The sequence below is a fragment of the Melopsittacus undulatus genome, chromosome 6, assembly GCF_012275295.1.
Source record: "Melopsittacus undulatus isolate bMelUnd1 chromosome 6, bMelUnd1.mat.Z, whole genome shotgun sequence".
Taxonomy (NCBI): Eukaryota; Metazoa; Chordata; class Aves; order Psittaciformes; family Psittaculidae; genus Melopsittacus; species Melopsittacus undulatus.
Window position 1 is genome coordinate 47,256,902 of NC_047532.1, and position 20,244 is coordinate 47,277,145.

Genomic DNA, 20,244 nt, shown 5'->3' on the forward strand with positions numbered 1-20,244 from the left:
TTCTCTTTCTATTCTAGCAGTATTTAAACATGAAACCCTGTATATGTATATAAGGTAGCATCAATAAGTAAATAAACAGAACACTGAAAATGAACCATCATACTGGTCTTGTGACTGAGACTAAAAATGGAAGCATCTGAAGCATCACTAACATACACTGATTATTTTAATCTAAATATTTAAGGACTTAACTCATTGAAAAATGAAATGTCAGAGAATTAAAGAACAATGCCAAATATATCTTTTAAAATTCTCATCAAGTCTCCCGGTCGTATCTCAAAAGATTCTAAATATTTATGACTTTCTAAACTATTGGTCATGAAATAATCATTTGGTACACAGCTATTTCCACAAGTTGCTTTGGCAGTGCAGTGACAGATAAAAAAAAAAACCAAAACAAAACACAAACTTAACAGAAGTTTCATTTCATCTATGAATGAGTTAACAAAGGAGGAATGCAGATATCTTACTGCACAATTTGCAGTCATTTCTGAAAGTGGTGTGTGAAGCAGAGCAGAGAAAACCTGCACAGAAAAATGCATCAAACTGACATATTTTGGAGTAGACTAAGCTCGGGTGTAAACCCCATCTCTTTCCCTCTCAACAAAAAGACTCTGAGCTGTTCCCATGCCAGGAATTTCCTGCAAATATCTCATGTGATACACAGCCTCCTTCTTCACAGTATTTTTCTCTGAAATACCTCCTGGTTGTCTAAACTAGACTTGCTAAAGAATGAGAAATCCTAGGAGGCCTCCTGCTGTTGGGAGGGTGAGTCTGAGTACGGCCAACCAGCAGAGGTGAACTTGAATGATACAAGTTGACTGAACAGTACTGTCAACAGTGTCAGCTCACATCCAACATAGACCTGGCTCCATTCAAATAACACAGTATTGGCAATTTGAAAGCAGAAATACCAGCAAGGGGTGGGGAAAAAATAATACCTATGCATGGTTCAACTCTTCTGGTTACACTGGATCAGGAGTGGGGTCTAGCATGGTTTAAGGTTTATCATTATCATTATCACTGGTGAGGAGCTGAATATGGGGGCAGGACAGATACCTGAACAAAAAACCTGGCTAGAAGCATGAAGTAAAGAACCTGCTGCAGATCTGTAATAGATATAAGGGAGGATGTGTTTCTTAGACATTATTAAAACCTGAGAAAGTTCAGAAAACATCACAAAAGGTAAATACATTTTCTAGTCATGTGAAGTGAAAAAAAAAAGCCCCAAGCAGGTACATATGCCATGCAAGCCTACATGCGACTAAACCTGTATTACCTTCCTCTGCAAGTTTCTAAGAAATCTCTTTTTAACCATGTTAAAAAAAAGATTCTTTTCAATTAGATATGAATGTATTTATACAGCTTTTATTAGAGCAATTTGCAGGCAATAGCACATCCTTTGGCTGGTGCTTCATCAAGGTATCTCCCCCTTCCCAATTTATCAGATTTAGTAATTCTAAGCAACTAAAGGTATTATTTTGTCATATAAATGACATTGTAACATCCACTGCAGCATTCCAGAAGGGGGAACACTTGATTTTAATTTTGACCGAAACAACTCTGTACTGCAATAGTTGACAGTGATGCTTCTCAGATGGTAAGATCCGTGAAGAAAATTTATAAAACCGCTAATACAGAACTTATGTCAACAAAATTACAGTTCTAGCACTCTGACAATTGCCCCACACTGAAGTGATTGAGGGATTGTCTCTATCGTGCTGTGAAAAAAATAAAAAAGCAACATAAAAAACCCAACAAAAACCCTTTCAAAAATAATGCTTCAGCTCCAACACAGGCTTGCATGAGTGACTGATGCTGATGAGTAGCAGACAGTTCTGTCAGAGGCACTGCCTATTTTTTTCCCTAGAAGTTTTAATTCTGTTCTTTAAATTCAGAGATTAAATTCAGAAATTCAGAGATGTGACATGAAGATCTGAATGTGACACATACCCACAAGTAAACCACCGAAGTTAAAGGATTAATCTGTCTTTTACTATACTTTAGTGGTTTTACTTCAGAACATTTTTATGATGCAACCATATTGACAATAGCTCCATCTCCAGAAAGTGGTAATAATTCCAGCCACCTTTTAACAAGGGAAAAGAAACAGCGCTAATGATGAAAGAAAACAAGCTTCATCTGTACAATCAGAAAGAGTGAATACTGTTTAATCCAATGGAAATTTTGGTAAAGACTTAACGTACACCTAGATTAATGCCAGAAGAGCCTTCAAGATTTATTTTACAAACCAGAAGTTGATTAGGCATAGTTGAGCTTAAGGAAATCTGAACCCAAATGCTCATTGGCCCAATACAGTATTGTTCTGTCTTGATTTTTGCTTTTTATATGTTTTCATGTGCTCTATTCTCAGTACAGTCAGAGGTGACAACAGGGAGCTGGTCAGATAAAGAAACAGAAACACCACAGCTGGATTAACCTTTATTTCCTAATATCTACTTTTCTGAAGAATAAAGATATCAAAAGTCAATTGCAATGAATACAACATGGAATCTTACCGAAGGAAAGGAAAAATAAGGAACAAATGAAAACTACTTTGCTGGAAATTCTATTGCATCTGAACATACTTTAAGTCAAGTATTTCTATTAATTACTGGCAGCAGCTTTTCCCCTTTGGCCACAGAGTAGCTGTATTATAAAGATATGAATGTTTGTGTTTGGGGGTTTTTGTTTGTTCTTTGGTTTGATTTTTTTTTAATTAGCAAATATAAATCGATTCACACTTCAACGAGGACCCGATTCCCAGCTCAAGTGTGGTAAGCACCAGCAATTCATGGAATGTAATGGCCAGTGATGTACAGGGGGTCAGTCCATGATCTCATGGTCTCTTTTGGCCCTAAGCTCAAGGTCTCTATTACACACTTGTCCTGCTAATGTCCTCAGAAGTGAACTTTATTTCCATTTTAATGCAGAACTACAAGATTTTGTTAGAGACCATACACACATCTGACAAAGTTGGATGGTAACAAAAGAGAACACTCATCATAATAAAATGCAGCTGCATGAAGAAATATTTAAAGTAACAGTGCACACTATTAAAATAGTGTGGTAGACAGTCCTTCTATTAAATTAGTCAAGAAAAAATTGGAGCCTTTTACAAGGCAGCAGAACATTTTAGGGTTAATCTTATTTCCGTCCAGAGAGAGAGCAAGAGCAAGCATGTGCGCAGGCATACACACGCTATGGTGCATACAGCTACAATATTGTATCATGAAGGGTCATTTACAAGATCTGCACATCCTGATGCAGCTACAGGGAGCACACATTACAGTACCGGAGCACTGAATCAACTAACCCTCTCTGGCTGCTTTCCAGCCAAACCCCCACTCATTTACTTCCCTGCTTTTCAAACACTGGAGCTGAAAACACTGAAATGAGTCAATCAGCAAACAAGGGTAGCAGCAGCCTGGGAGCTTCGCTAATGAAAATATAAAACTGCACACAGACTCTGCTAGTCATTTAACTAAAATCGTCAAAATGATGGAAGAGAAAGGACAGCAAAAAAAGAACACAAACTTATTTCTATCTTTTTTAAATGTGGCAGGAATTACTATTCTCCTCCATTCAAGAGCTGGAGAAAATACCTGGGTAAGAAATACAGTTTTCCCAAAATAGAGATTCTTCATCTTGGTATTAGAAGAAACAAGTGCTAAACAAAAGTACACAAAAAGACAAGTTTTAGAAAAATTATAAAAAACAAAACCAAATCAACAACTTGTTTTCCAGGAAGTAATGAAAAATCTCATCTTAAAACCCACCAGGTGATGAAAAGGATTACAAAGGATCTTCCTGGATACAAAGTGAACTCTACTAAAATGCAAAAGAAAGAGGTAAGGCTTTCTTCACCTGAAAATTGCAGTACATAACATCTTCTCAGTAACTGAGCATTTGTTCAGCTTAACGTCGTGATAGTTGTTATAGTCTCAACGCTTCAGCAGAGTTGAGAGAGACAGAGAAAGGGAGAGAAAAGGCTGTACTTTAAAGAAAGCCCTGCTCAGATTACAAAAACAAGTGGTTTACTCACTTCCCCCCTTCAAGTAACGGGTAAATTTAGATGTCTCAGTTTCATAAATCTCTATGGTCCCCTTGAGACTGTCACCAGTGTTTTATTGTCTATGGCTTCCTGACCCTCATCTGATAAATCAGGAACCATAGAGATTAAAATGGAAACTTCATACATAATTTCTGAAGATATTTTTGAGGTGACCCTCTGTGAAGAAACAGGATTCTTAATAAGGGGAAATATGGGAACTGCCGTCTGCCTACGCACACACTGCTGGAAAGTAGACACTCGGGAGAGGAGGAGTTGCATATACACAATGTGAGCATCTGTCTTTGAATCAGTTTGTGCTTACAAAGAGCAGATCTACATGCACTGTACCTAAAGGGAACCATTTGGCATCCAAATTAATCTATTACTTTTTACTGCTGTAGAAAGAAAAGGGGGGGGGGGGGGGGGAGCTAATGGATTGCTTGCTTTTCACAGCTACTGAATTGTCTCTTATGATCTGAAACCTGAACCTGGGAGACCAGACCACTGAACCTGCCAAGCAGAGATGGACATAAAACAAGACTTTAATTTTTAAGACTTAATTGCACCTAGCAAGGCACATGACAGAAAAGTTGGAAACCAGCTCAAAGATGGTTACAGTACCTCAAAACAGCCGATGACTAGTTTACCATACTGACCATGCTGGCCTTTCTGCAGGACCATCCTGGACCAGAGAGGAACAGTGAACTCCTACACCGTACGCAATTCCTTTGCAAAATACAGCTCCTGAGTACATTCTGCTGGACACAAAAATGTCCTATCCTTCACATTTCCTGAACGGGTCTGGAGCCAGCAATGAATCTTTGTCACCTCTCTCAGTAACGGGAGAACCCAAGCAGGACTACCCAAGTGAGGAACAAGGAAGCAAAGTGCGTTGGGCAGCTTTATTGATCCTCCTGGTGATAATCCCTACAATTGGGGGAAACATACTCGTCATACTGGCAGTGTCTCTGGAGAAGAAGTTACAATATGCTACCAACTACTTTTTGATGTCCTTGGCAGTGGCAGATTTGCTCGTGGGTCTGTTTGTGATGCCGATTGCCCTTCTCATGATCTTATTTGGTAAGTACAGCATGTTTATTTCACCAGGCTAGCATATGGGGTACAGTTTGGGGAGGTCTAATTTAAAGAGAAAAACTGTTTGCTTTCCACCGTTACCATTTTTAAAATCCCTCAAATGAGGGCTGCTAAATCTCCTCTTCTGCCCAACTTCATACAGCTTAATGTCTTTATGGGAAGTATAGCCACTCTGGATATTCTTTCCTTTGAAACAAACAATTCAAAAATCACCTGAGACTTAAGCTGGACATGGGAGACCACATTGTGTACAGTGCAATATTATTTTTAGCAACATCAGCACAATCTTGGCATCTGTTCTATTCAATATTACACCAATTGCAGGCAGTTTTCTGTTAAAAAAATGCTAAATAGAAACTAGGTATCTGTTCAGTACACTGAACAGGTTTTGAACTTTTTATGAATCAGACACCTGATTTTACCTTAGTATTGACTCCAAGCTCCCTGAGCAGCCAGAGACTGCTCCTGGCAGCATCAGTGACAACAAACTTTACCAGTACCACTTTCAGGTAAATCAATTTTCTCCCACCCTGGGGAAAGTGGCAAGATCATAAAGCATCCCAAAGAATTAACTTATCTGTCAAGCCAAGGAAGCTTCAATCTGTAAACCTAACGTTTCAGGCTTAGATTTATCATCCAGTCTGGCTCATATGGAATAAAGTAAGTATATTTTTTAATATGAGCATACATCATCTGTGACATTTTCTCTCTGGTTAGTCATTACAGAACAAGCATGACTTTTCATATTCTCTCATGGCCAGCTTTATTTCAGATATTGCTTCTGACAACTAACCAGAGGCAGCTCCACGAGAAAGTCTCTTCTACTCCTAAACTTGCTTTAAGAATACACTTTGAGTAGTCTATTTTCATACCATACAACTAAACAAAAAAATCAACTAGACTGTTTTTTAAATAAACTTAGGGATTTACACAATTATCTTTAAAGTACAGCTACCACTGGACTCTAAATAATGAAAGGCTGCAGCAGTTCATTTCTAATATGCTGGATCTCTAAGAGTTACCCAAGTAACAAGCAAACACAGTAAGAACCTTTATTTCAGAAAGGCTTTTGTTTGCTGCAGAAGACTGGTATAACTTTATTAACAAATGTGATTATTCAGTAAATGACTTCTGAGACTGAATTTCTGTATATTACAGACTGCTCTTCCCTAAACAGAAGTATGAAGTGGAGGTCAGAATTCAGTGTTGAAATAAAAAAATAGTCTTTTTTTCAAGCAACAGTTTCTAAAAAGAAAAATTAACATACATAAGCAGGACAGTGATTTATAATTTGAAAAAACAGTCACTTATTAGAAAACCTTGGTATGTCAGGTATGTGTATTTGCGTGTAGAGGCAAGAAATAGATATGTATAGACATACACACTGACAGTTTAACTGCTTAGTTCCTGCCAAAGGCCTCATTAATAACAAAATAACTATAAAAAGTAGTAGTATTGGACTAGCAACCAATATAAGGAGAAGGCAAGTTCTAGATTTTTCTGGAGTTAATTTTTTGTGGTGATCGAGGTTTTTGGTTTGGATTTTTTAAACTATTTTCGTTTTGCTAGACTAATGAATCTTTTTAACTTTATAAAGGGGCTATTGCTCCTTAATCTCTCAATTAATCCCATGCTAAACCCTCGTTACAACAGTTTAAAGCATGCTAGGAATCTTAATTTAAAAGTAAAACAAAGGTATCTTTCATCTTGCAGGAAATTTACTGGAGAGTAGCAAAATTAGTTATAACTAAGACTGCAACCAGCCTTTCACAGAGCAGTGGTTAAAACTGAAATTTCTTGCATACAAGTCTCTTTTTGGCAGCTAACCAAAGAAATTGCTTTGCTTCTTCACTGACTGGGAGAAGATGCTGAGGTGTTTATAGAAGTTCAAAGCATGAGCAAAACATGAGGATTTACTGGAATGAAGCTAGAACAGATACTTAAATACATAACAAGTCTAAATCTTGAAGCTACATTAGGCAGCTAACCACTTGAATGTAAAAAAAAAAAAAAAATCCCTGATACCCAGAGAGCAAACTACACCCAGCCTCCTGGCACTTCAACACAGGAATGTCTCCATAATAATGAAATAGCTAGATGCAGCTTCTAGATACATAATATAAATATTATGCTTCTGATTTGGGACTGATATCTAATTATGTGGACAATATGAGGGAAAAAGTGTGAACCAAAGTGCAGTCATATTAAATGATCTTGACTGTTAAAAGTAAGCACAATGCATTCAAATTCAAAGCTTACTGCAGATATTGGCTCCATAACCTCACGGTACGCTTGAAGAAAAATCTTCAGAAATAGTCAGACTGTCTCTGTAATAAAGAGCTGCCCCTTTTAAAGAGAAATAAACCTGTAACTCACACTCACAGGTATCATACCATGAGCAGAATATTTATTTTCAGCGGAGTGACTGAAATGTACTCTGGTACAAATATACACTGCAATTTTCATTTAGGAGTGTGAGTGTCAGGATACACAAACAGTTCACTGTTTTTATTGCTTGCTAAATTCTCATTTCTTCCAAAAAAAAGAGAGCATGTTAGGAAATAATTGCATCCTCTGAAACCTAGCTTTCAAGAGTTACCCACAATTCTAACACTAAGAACTACTGATCGCATAGCAAAATTAGCAAATAAATTGGAGAGACACTCTCATTTGCAAAGCCTGCAGCAGGAAGAAGTCTGTTGTCCACAACTTGGAGGGCAATGGGTTCCTTGGACACAGTGCATGTACCATACTTTAAAATAGAAATTTTTAAAATATAAAATATTCCTGATATTCATCCACTTAAAAATCAGGAGGTGATGCTGATCATCCTAAGTCGAAAGCCATCATTTTTAAAATCTGTCACATGCAATCATCGTTTTAATCTTCACCCATTACATGAACCATAGCAAATCTTCCCTTCTTGCTTGTGCAAACTACCAGAGAAAACTTCCTTACTGCTGGCTAATTTCCAAAATCTCAAATCTAAAGATAACTAATAAAACAAAGGTTGGCTTGTCACAAAGCACCTCTAATAAAAAAAAAAAAAAAAAAAAGAAAAGAAAAAAAAAGAAAATACTTCAGCTAAATTTAAAAAACTACATGACAGTGAACAACTGTTGAAAATGTAATGGTAACAGAGAAGCAAAGGCAGGCAGCCACAGGGGTGAAGCAAGACAATAGCCTGGAAACACCAGGCCTGCGCAGTCCACAAAGCAGAATACTGACCCGAGGATGAACACCACACATGCATGATGCAGACACACAACCCCCAGTCTGAAGACTGAAGCCTAGGCTTAAGTCAGCTAGTGATTAAAAATACCCGATTTCAGTAAAAGCATCATTATATAACAGCAACAAAATCCTACAGAGGAAACATGCTTCAGCAGCCTATAACAAAATCATAGAATGGTTGGGTCAGAAGGGGCATTAAGGATTATATAGCCCTGTGAGGATATGAGGCAATGTTTGTGGGAAGGAGGAATATCTTTCTATCTTACACTATGTGACAGTTGGAGAACCCAGACAAGCTTTCAGGCAGGCATGTCTGTCAAGTAACTATGGCATTTAAAAAATATTTACTAAAAAAAACCCAAAATCCAACCCACTAGCTTGCTTAAATGAGCATTTAAATTTTGAAGGAAAAAGGTGGAGAAGCTCAGCCCAGTAAGTGCTCTGGTCTGCTCCAACAGTGTGGATCTATACTAGGAGAATCAGAACTTGTAACTATCCAAACTAAGCATGACCTGCTAATGGCTTTCTATTGCCACCTGGCAGGACATACTCATTTTATCTTCCCTCTGAATTATAAAGTAAGCCAACAAACAAGCAGGTCATCATCATGTTCAAGGGTCAGAGATGCTCTGAGTTCTGAGAGGGGAAATCAATATTCTAACTGCCAAAGTAACAGAACAGGCCAACAGCGATACACACCACTATTGCCAGAAAAGCACAAATTCTCAGCCCAGAGCAGTCCCACAAGCACTAGGCACAGAGCTAACACAGGCTTAACCAACCTGTGTAAAATCAAAATAAATAAAAAAAGTAAGTAAAATCAAAATAAGTAAAATCAAAATACACCACAGGATGAATCCTAAATAACTATGTGGCTTTCTGGACTTCAAGGTACCAGTTTCACAATATTTAGTTGAAATAATAACTGTATTCTTCAATTCTTATTAGCTACTGCATTTAAAGTCTACTCTGATTTTGTTTGGATAAAAAACATGATCGCAGACACAAGTATAATAGTACAGAATGCTATAATCATTAATGTGATAATCTACTGCCTTCTGCACCCTGTTCAAAACAACAGAAAAATAAAGACAAAACCTTCTCTCTTCAGTTGCACTTACCAACTAATGAAAGCTCTTAAAACTCATAAAAACATACAAGGTTGCTTTGCACCAGACTGCTGTTTACATGCATCTATATTTAAAAGAAGGAAAAGAGCTTTTTGTTGCAAAATATTTGAGGGTTTTCTTCTGAAAAGAGTAAATTAATAGGGAAAAAAATAATAATTTATCACTGCAATTCATGAAGAAGCAAAGCAGTTATAATCCCGGGAGCAGCATGTAAGTACTCTCCAACAGAAATACTGGATGCTTATTTGAAATCCAGCTATTAACCTGCCATATTATTAAATATGAGTAGGGGTTTCATAATATACTGATTACAACTTCCTACCTGTCTGGCACAACAATTCTTTGAAGCACAGTTTCAACCATGATACCTATTTTGGGAAATATGCAGCTAGAACTATAATTTACTAGTTAATGCTTTGAGCATAGAATGCCTCTTTCCCTTCTGCCTCACTGCTTATGCCATCCTCCCCTGCTTTGGGGGTGGATGAGGTTTGGTTCAGGGCTCCATCCATCCATTTTCTTTGGTTTTACAGGTGAGGTTTCCCAACATAGGGAAGAATGCAGACAAGCATGTGCTATGTCTGACTTCATAAAATTTTCCATTCTCTGGAGTTTTTAATTCAAGTCAAGGCAGCATCATTATAATTTTCACCTATCAGTTATACCATGTTTTAATCTCAAACTACTGCTTACCACATTGATAAGACTGGGCATTAAACAGTCCAGCTCGTTTCGCACTCGCAGCATGCAGATCTATTTATTCAGAGCAAGATTAAAAACTATCAAATTCATTAGAAATATTGTTTTGGTTTGTTTTTTTTGTCCTTTAACCGTCATTCAGCTAAGAACTGATTTCTCTGGCAATATTATTACCGTGCTTACTGATGGAGTACAGCTGAATTTTAACAGGAAGGAGAACATAGTACCTCAATTTCTACCATTAGAAACACAAAAAACTATGTTCATACTTTCTTCCCTAGGACTATACAACATTCTTACAGACACACAACACTAACGTGCATCTCAAACTGAACACTGCTAGCACTGGACTGCAATAAAAACTACTTGTGAATTAATATAAAGCAGTTAAACCCAACCAGAGTTCCATTAAAGTTCACTTTGTTTGGTCTTGTAAACTTTGGCAGGGGAGACCCAGCTCCCAAATCTAGAAGCTTTTTGAAAAGTTTAACACCACAAAACCACAATGCAGTTGACAGATGCTAGGTTCACTATAGATTAACATTGAAGACAGATAACTACTATAAGAAGCAGTATGCCATACTGAAAATCCAAGCCATCGCTTTGGCAATGGGGAGGGAGAAGATGCACAAGAAAGCCCTTCAGTTTTTATAAAATCATTACTGGGACAGAATAGCACTGCTTTGCCACATTACTGCTCAACTGAAGCTGGTCAAAGGACACAGCAAACTCATTTTAAAACTATGTGAACTAGATTCTCCAAGATCACCAACTAAGATTCAACCAAGTTTCTACAATAATTGAGTAATACGTTGGTTATGACCCATTACCTCCTTCATCTAATACAACCCTGAATCATAGGACTATCAAAGAGACAGCTGAAAATAATATCTTAACAGCAGGGCACAAGGACCAAGCACAGTCATAATTCACTTTTTAAAAACTTTTTTATCCAAAGTCCTTGCCACAAATACCTTATGATCTAAAAAGGACAAAAAGACAGGAAAAGGCTTATTACACAAGGAGCCTGATTAATATGATGGCAGCAGTCATGCCAGTTAGGAGCTAACTAAAATGTAAGACAGAATGCAGCCGAGGCAGTGGCAAAGCTCATCTCCCGTAGTATTGTAAACTTCTCAAAACCACTAATAGCCAAGGGAAAACCACACACTGAAAACTCTCAAAAAGCTTAGATTCTAACGTGTTTTCTGTTTTCTTTCAGACAACGCCTGGCCTTTACCAACTGCCTTGTGTCCTATCTGGCTGTTCCTTGATGTCCTCTTTTCCACAGCTTCCATCATGCACCTCTGTGCCATCTCACTTGACCGCTACATTGCAATTAAGAAGCCAATCCAGGCTAGTCAGTACAATTCATGGGCTACAACAATCATCAAAATCGTCGTGGTTTGGCTCATTTCAATAGGTGAGACTCAGAAACTGGAAAAGGAACGCAGAAGCTTTTCACATCTAAAACAATGGGTGACTGCTGGTTAAAATGGAAACTCTGGCCAAGTACTATTGATTAGCAGACACTAACACCTGGGCTGGCCTAAGTCCACCTCTCAGATCATGCATAGCTACACCATAAGAATTTGCTTCAACCACTGCTTCTTATCAGGCTTACCCTACACTCAACCATACCTTTTCTGTATGGTCTTAAAAGTCCAAAAATCAGAAGACAATAACCGCAAGCATAGTATGTCTTCTGGGAGAGCAAGAGTTTATGTTCCTGTGGTAGTATATTCTGTCCCAAACACAGTTTAAAGACTTGAGTAGATGCTGCTAAAATCTGTACTTCACAATTTTCCCATGAAGCAAGTAAAAAAAGGTTAATTACTTACATCAAAGACTGAAAGATAAATGAGTGGCTGGTAACATTCACATTGAAGACTGAGATGTACTGGCAATACAGCATATAGAAAAGCTAACTTCTAAGCAAAAAAAAAAAAAATCCCAACAAAAAAAACCCAAAACCAAACACACCCTGAAGAGTTTATATAACGGAAGCCAATGAATAAGCTTTTAAATTAGCACCTCTGTGATGTGCACCTGCCTTTAAGGATTGAAAATAATAATTAAAAAAAAAACTGTTAAATGAGCTAAGGAGGTGAAAACATTTAATTCAAATAACCTAATGTACACTGCAGGCAGCCATAGGCACAGTTCTGTATGCTCTGTGTGCAAGAGAAAAAATAAAATTATTCTGTGTTATTAAGGCCAATGACTCATGGTAGAATCCACCATCTTCGCTAAGGTATACATGCCTAAACCCAAAAAAGTCCAACTTCAAGAAAAATTCAGGAAGAACTGTGATGATAGGAGAAAAGATGCTATCTTTATCATAAAAAAAACGTCCAAACAACCAACTAACCAACCAAACAAAAACCTGTTATCATGACAAGAAACTTACAAATTGACCTTTTAATGCCTGGTTTGTTGTTAGTAATCAGTGCTGTACTTTTTCATTTCCTTTTTATCTGACACAAAAGCATTCTGCAGTTGAGCCAGGCTTCTCCAAATCAAAGGTTAATTTGGTTCAATCCTCACTTTAAATCTTTGCTGTATCTGAAGGTGTGCCTCTTATTAAGAAAGGGATCAAGTGGCTGAAGAGTTGTTTTTTTTTTTCACTCTTGCTGCCTTCAACCAACTTCAGTAAGCAGAGTAGCAGAGGAATGCAGTAAATGCCTACATCTCATTAAGCAGTATCAGGAAATATAGCACAATAACCTTCACTGGGCAGTAAAGAAGCTGTTTTTGTTGCAATGTCAGACTGCTGGCAAACAAAGTGCTGACTGCAATTTAGTGGTTATAAAAAATTCATTTAAAAAACAGGACTGATAACTTTTTTATATTTTTATAAAGAGTGAATTACAGAGGTAGCTGGTCTCATTTAAACACTCTTAAATATGTAAGAGACTTTAAACAACAAATCCATCTTAAACACACACTGCATAATTCTGGCAACTATTTAACTACTTGTATATATAAGTAAGAGTCAAGGCAGGGTGGAAAAAAAAAAATCAGCTGTGTCCAGTAACTTGATGGGGTTAAGATAAGAAGCAAAGACAAGATTCATGTGTTTACCAAACTGACCTTCAAAAAGTGCAAAGGGTTACCCCAGGGGAAGGGGGGGTGGAAGCAGGTGACAGGGAAACACATTTCACTGGAGGAAAAGCCATACTAATTCTAACAACTACAGTCAAAACAATTAATGTTTTTTACACTTGAGAAGTTGCAACTTAATACCGCTTCCTCAATCAGTAAAGGTATTAATCTCCTTAGAAAAGGCACTCTGTTATAGCTGAGGTAGCCAAGTCTTAAAGAGTACTATTTGCCCAACTACACACATGATGCTCTCAGTTCTCTGTCACCCTGTGCCAGCTCCAGAGCTCAGGAACTATCTTTCTTTAGAGGCCCTGAAGCTTCAGGTCCAAAAAAGATTGTAAGTGATTACTATATGCTGAAGTACTTTGTCCTTCTCCTATAGGAATTGCTATTCCAGTCCCTATCAGAGGCATTGAAGATGGAAATGGCAACTCTACAAACATTACATGTGCCCTGATGCCTGATCGTTTTCATTACTTCATTCTGTACGGATCAGTGGCTTCATTCTTCATTCCCCTCGCTATCATGATAGTCACTTATTTTCTGACAATCCAAGTGCTACGCAAGAAGGCCTACTTGATCAACAAGCCACCTAACCATTTCACTTGGTCAACAGTGTCCACAGTATTTCAGCGTGACACAACATCTGCCTCATCAACAGAAAAAGTGGCCATGCTAAACGGCTCCAGAAAAGACAAGACTTTATCCAATGACATGCCAGTCTGCAGAACATCCACAATAGGGAGGAAATCCATGCAAACAATAACCAATGAACAAAGGGCATCAAAAGTTCTGGGGATTGTATTTTTTCTTTTCTTGTTGATGTGGTGCCCATTCTTCATAACAAACATAAGTTCAGTTCTGTGTAACTCCTGCAACCAAGAGATTTTTCAAAAGCTTATGGAGATATTTGTTTGGATAGGATATGTATCCTCAGGAGTGAACCCTCTTGTTTATACACTATTCAACAAAACATTTAGAGAGGCTTTCACCAGGTATATCACTTGCAACTATCGAACCACAAAGCCTATCAAGGCCCTTAGAAAACGGTCCAGCAGGATCTCTTTCAGAAGCTCTGTGACAGAGAATTCCAAGTTCTTTGTCATGCATGGGATGAAAAATGGGATTAACCCCATTATATATCAGAGCCCAATGAGGCTGAGGAGCTCATCCATCCAAGCATCAACTGTTCTGCTGGATACATTGCTGCTCACAGACAATGAAGTTGATAAAACAGAAGGTCAAGTCAGCTATGTATAGTGGAATGGCAGCTATGTCTATATCATAGTGTTACTGTATGTATTGTTCTAGGTAACAACACAATTGTGCTGTAAGATGGTATAAATACTATTGTTTTCTGTTATTTATGCAAGCAACACCTTACAAATTTCTGTTAATTCCTCTCCTCCAAAGTCTCCCCTATTTTAACCCCAACCCCATGGTGGCACTCACAGCTTCATTCATTCCTGATAAATGACTGATGCAGAACTGTAGCCGACAGGAAAAGGGAAATAAATAAAAGCTAAACCAATCTGCATATCTGACTTCAATTCTCACCACCCCCAGTCTCTTAAAAGTACATTTTCATAAGAAAAGCATCTCTATACAAACACTAACGTTTACTCTGGCAAGAAGACAGAACATTCTGTAGGTTGATGCTTTATGATGAAATTAGCAAGGGGATACAAGCATGCTTGTTTTAATTTAAATCTACCTTTACTCTGTGTAAACAGAACAGCACATACACTCACTGCATTACCTCCTACAGATACATTTCTTTGCTGAGATTGTGTATCCAAGTATGAGCTTTTCTTGTTCTCTATGTATATCAGAAGCAGAATCACTTGCTCCAAAGACCAAAAGGTGTCCATTCCACAACAGGTGAAACTGTTTCTTAGCAGGGTGAGTAAAAATTCCAAGTGCTGAAATTGTCCCTTTGTTGTTTTACTGTAGGGGTATGTAGAATCTTTTACCCACCTGAATTTCATCTCCATTACTCTTGCACATACAAATATATCTGGTATGGTTAGATTTGTCAGATGTTCTTTTCATACTAAGAAAGTGAGAGCACTTAACCAAAATAGGACAACACCACATCAGTGATCATGAGTAAACCAGGACAGGCAGTGCCTGGAACTTCCCTTTAATTTAGATGGACAAACTTCCTTTTTTACGACCATTGGAACTTCAGTGAAAGCCTTCCCTTATCTTATATAGTTCACACAAAGTCGAAAAATCACAGATAGAATAGCTATTGCACTTGAAAATAAGAGCAAGTGTTTAAGAGACAACAGAGATGGCAGTACTATCCAGACCTGCACACATTTGCAGTTTAGCTTAGCTCATAATAATTTCACTGAACTAATGGCATAAGACTGTAGGTCCCAATCTGCACTCTCTCAAACATGCTCAAGCCTTTCATCAGAGCATAAAATTCACACAAAGAATCACTCATAACAATCCATAAAATTTATCAGTCTAGCATCTATGAAACAAGGAACTTCTGACAGTTCCAGAATATCTTTCTTTGGGAAAGATAATCAGATTTCCCCAAAGTACTGGAGTTGTCACAGTAAGCAACCAGCTCACCATTTTTTCCCAATAGTTCCCATTTACAGTAACATTTTTAGCTGGGTCTTTGTTTTCATTTTTAGTGTTTTCAGAACCCTCTAGTTACACACTAAAATTATGTACAGAAAAAGGCTTAGTTTTTTTCCTCCTCAGAACAGAAAGTACGAAAGATAACCCATCCTTCCAACATTTATTTGCATATATTTAATTTAGAACACATACACATCTGAAATGGAGCCTAATGTAAAAACTACCATGGAGTCCCAGAAGAAATTACTAAAAATACTTCTGTGTTACTTACTGTAAGTTGTCTTCTTCCTACCCTTTTTGGTGATAGCCACTAGCCACTTAAGTTAGAAAAACCTCTAACTGCTCTTACTCCTCTTTTTGTCAAAATTTGTTTAAGGGGATCCTGTAGTTAAAGCCAGAATCGATGGACTGCTATACTTGTAAAAGATACCTACGTCTAAAAATATTTGAGAATCGAAAGCCTTATTAAGACCTAGACTTCTTGAAGCTCAAGGGGTGAGGGAGTAGGAGTAAAATGAATCCCCCCAAAGCAAGGCCTCTTAGTAATCAGTGGTTAGACTACACTAACAGGAAACGACCCTTGAAAAAGTCTCACTTGGCAAAGATCTATTTTGTCAAGCCGGCATATAGATTTCTCAGTTTTAGTAACCATGTAAAGAAACATGTTCCAGTTATTGAATATAGTCAGCAATAATAAACCTCAATCAAAAGGACTAGTGACTCATCAAAAATCCAGTCTTCCTACAAAGAAAGGAAATTTCTCCATAGACAGAAAAACATGCACATTCCATTTAACATGCCAAGTGCAAAAAGAAATTGCTTGTCCACTGAGAAAGCAAACAAGTGAAGAATTCAGGTAACAGTCTTGGAAAGCATAAGGAGAGAGGGAGAAGAAAGATGATGAGCAGATGCAGAGCTATGAAGTAAAAAGACTATAACAGACAGCAGAGATCTTGTTTTAGCAACTGTATCTACAAGAACAGATTTGAGCAAAGACATTACCTTCATTAGCAAGACATGACTGAAAATAAGAGAGTCACTGCAAGCTACTGTAAGAAAGCACAAGTTTGTTGTACAGTAACTAAGGACAACACTGCTCCTGTGGTACTGACAAGCAAGATGGGAAGCTCAGCACTACATCCACGGGCATCATCTTTAAGCAACACAAATTTATAAGGCATTCCTTTCTCTGAAGTAAGATGCTCTCAATTCTTTCAGAACCTGACCCATGACAAACCAATCATGTGGCCAGCTCTGTGGCCTCTGTGTACTACATAAAAATAACTTATACAGTTACCTAGTTTAACTTTCCTCATTATCATAGAATGTTTTATCTGGCATATTTCATTTCTGTTTAAACTACTAGAGAAGCAAGACAGACAAAAGTAAAAGCTGATCTGCAACATACAAGTACTATGAGAAGAAATACATTTTAGAAGAGCAAAGGACAAGTATGAGGGTTTTTTTTGTTGTTGTTGCTTCATTAATACATTAGGAGATATTTAGTTAATGTTCTGGCTGTCTATCTAATTAAAAATTACAGCACAGACATGGACATAAGGACTACCTATAAATATACCCACCTTAGCAGCCCTGAAGAGAGGAAAACACTAGAGTTTGAAGCCTAACAGAATAAGTGCCTTGAAATGCAAATAAAGGGAATATCATAAAGAAAACAAACAAACAAAAAAACCCAAAAAACCAACCCAGACAAAACAAAACAAAATCCCAACCTTTAAACCACTCTACGAAACAGAGAAGCAAGAAATTCAGCTAATCTCAACTGTGCTGATATAAAACACGTTTTGTGGAGCCAGTCCCAAATCATCTGGGAGATTAAACTGCAAGCCCCTTGGGTGGTATGGTTTAGTGTGAGGTGTCCCTGCCCATGGCAGGGCGTTGGAACTAGATGATCTTAAGGTCCTTTCCAACCCTAACTATTCTATGACTCTAAGAAAATTTTCAGGCAGCCAGAAAAATTTATTCGTCACTTATCTTGCATTCTCCAAGTGTAAAACTTTCCTAACCACATCACATCTGGCCATACTCATAATGATTTCAAATGCAGCAAAATACAATTAAAAAATCCAGTGTTAAGCAGAGGACAAAGCACTGAGAAGAGAGACTGATGCTATAAAGCTGTTCACTAGCACACAAGAGGCATGCTGATTTTTTTATGCTGCTTCATAGAAAATGTAATTTTCCTACATCATTTTCTTACAGTGGAAAAATCCACAGCACTGCAGGCTGGTATGAGAAAGCAAAAGGATTACTCCCCTAAACCTTTTTCTAGGCTGTCATATGTAACTTCAGCCTTAAAAGGTAAAGTAATGCAAGCACAGTAAACCTGGTGAAAGCATACTGAACCTGGTACTTTGGAGCCAAAAGAGACAGGACATTCACCAGAGCTTCTCTGGCTCTGCAATTGGAAGCTGGAGGCAGGAGTCCCAGAGTTCTGGCCAGTTCTCAGCACTGACTTAATACTACCATGAAGCATCAATTTCTTTCATGACATTGATAAAAATGCCTACGTACAACTGCTAAGAAGACTTCTTCCTTTTACTTCCCCTTTGGCTCTCTAGGTAACTATCAACAGGGTAAAAACAGCAGTCAGGAGAGAAGGAACTTCCATATTTTTGCTTCGTTATTTGACACCATGTTGTTTACTGTCACTGTCCGCTCTCCTGGGACACACTGTTTTCTCCAGCACCAAAGGAAGGCTTTTGTCCTACAGGAGAGGAAGCTTTTTAGTTTTTAAATGGGAAGCCAGCTACAAAATAGGAAAGATGGCTTGCTGAAATGTCCCTATTTACTCTTTTTTACAAAAAGTTATGCCAAACCCTGTCTGTCTAGCCACACCTAAGATTCCTTGCATCCAGGTACTGAGATCCTTTCCAACCTCTGAAAAACAGTATCATGCTCTTAAAAGTTAGGAGCTTTTTGCTTTCTGAAGGATCCTCTTCACAAATGCTCTAGACAGCTGACAGCAACTCATTTTTAAATTCATTAAACACTGCACAACAAATAAGTCTTTTATTCTGCAAGATGCACATCAATATACCTTAATAAAATCCAACAGGAGTTTCTGCCATAAAAAAAAAAATCATCAACTTACGTTAATGTCTCAAAAAATCTCAGCATTTTTTATGACTTAATTTGAAACTTCAGCTGCTGAACAGTAGTTTTAAAGCAAATTCAAGGATTTGGTCAGACAACCAAATAAATTGTACTGCTTAAAATGTTTAGCTACTCAGTTAAAAAGCTTTAGTGTGTATAACCTGGGAATCTGAAAATATCTTTCTGGAATGAGAGGTGGGGACAAATACTGGATTGGTTTCTGCCACTCTTCCCACGCATGCTGTGATTTAGTGATATGAAAATCATTATATATAAACTTATAGGCTTTGTATAGACACTACAGGCAGTGCTTATAAGCCTATCATTTTTACGATGTAAGGACCGAGTGACTAATTAGAATCATAGAATAGGTAGGGTTGGAAAGGACCTTAAGATCATCTAGTTCCAACCCCCCTGCCATGGGCAGGGACACCTCGCACTAAACCATATCACCCAAGGCTTCATCCAACCTGGCCTTGAACACTGCCAGGGATGGAGCATTCACAGCTTCCCTGGGCAACCCATTCCAGTACCTCACCACACTTACAGTAAAGAACTTCTTCCTTATATCCAGTCTAAACCTCCTCTGTTTAGATTTGAATCTGTTACCCCTTGTCCTATCACTACAGTCCCTAATGAAAAGTCCCTCACAAGCATCCCTGTAGGCCCCCTTTAGATACTGGAAGGCTGCTATGAGGTCTCCACGCAGCCTCTGGAGATTTCAGCAGGTTTCTTCAGCCTACCTTGCACCTATCTCACATTTAAACCCAATCATATTGCTTATCTGTGTAGACATTCTACTTTACAGTAGGAAGTTAAAACACTTGCAGAGATTTTCAAATGCTCTCAAGCAACACACAGCTCTGAGCTCTATTTCCTGAAGTAGAACCTCATGAATACAAAGTGGTCTAGAATAATGATAAAACAATAGCAAGGAAGAATTAATGCAAGATGTCATAGTGTACTGATTGCACAAACACATTTATTGTTTCAATCTGATTGTACAGCTACAATTTTCATTAGAATTTAGATTAGTTTTGCTAGAGATGCCAAGGGAATTCTCTGGTGCACAATAGTTTGGTCAGTGAAGACACACAGCTGTTTCCAGTTTCAAACCTACAGATAAAAGCACTTTCAAATCTGAAAATACTTCCATGAAAGTCTGAAGCTCTGGTTATAGGAAGATTTCTGTCACTGTTAACCTTTCAC

The 20,244-nt window shown here is 37.8% G+C and overlaps 2 protein-coding genes across 2 annotated transcripts in view; one reads left to right on the top strand and one right to left on the bottom strand.

Moving 5' to 3' along the window:
* PSMD1 (proteasome 26S subunit, non-ATPase 1) overlaps window positions 1-20,244 on the bottom strand; it is a 70,868-nt gene that overhangs the window by 30,475 nt on the left and 20,149 nt on the right. The gene's annotated exons all lie outside the window — the stretch shown is intronic.
* HTR2B (5-hydroxytryptamine receptor 2B) lies at window positions 4,504-14,840 on the top strand. The gene is made up of 3 exons (XM_005142306.4): window positions 4,504-5,134; window positions 11,435-11,635; window positions 13,700-14,840. The coding sequence occupies exons 1-3, from the start codon at window positions 4,825-4,827 to the stop codon at window positions 14,575-14,577; spliced, it is 1,389 nt and encodes a 462-aa protein (XP_005142363.1). The 5' UTR covers window positions 4,504-4,824; the 3' UTR covers window positions 14,578-14,840.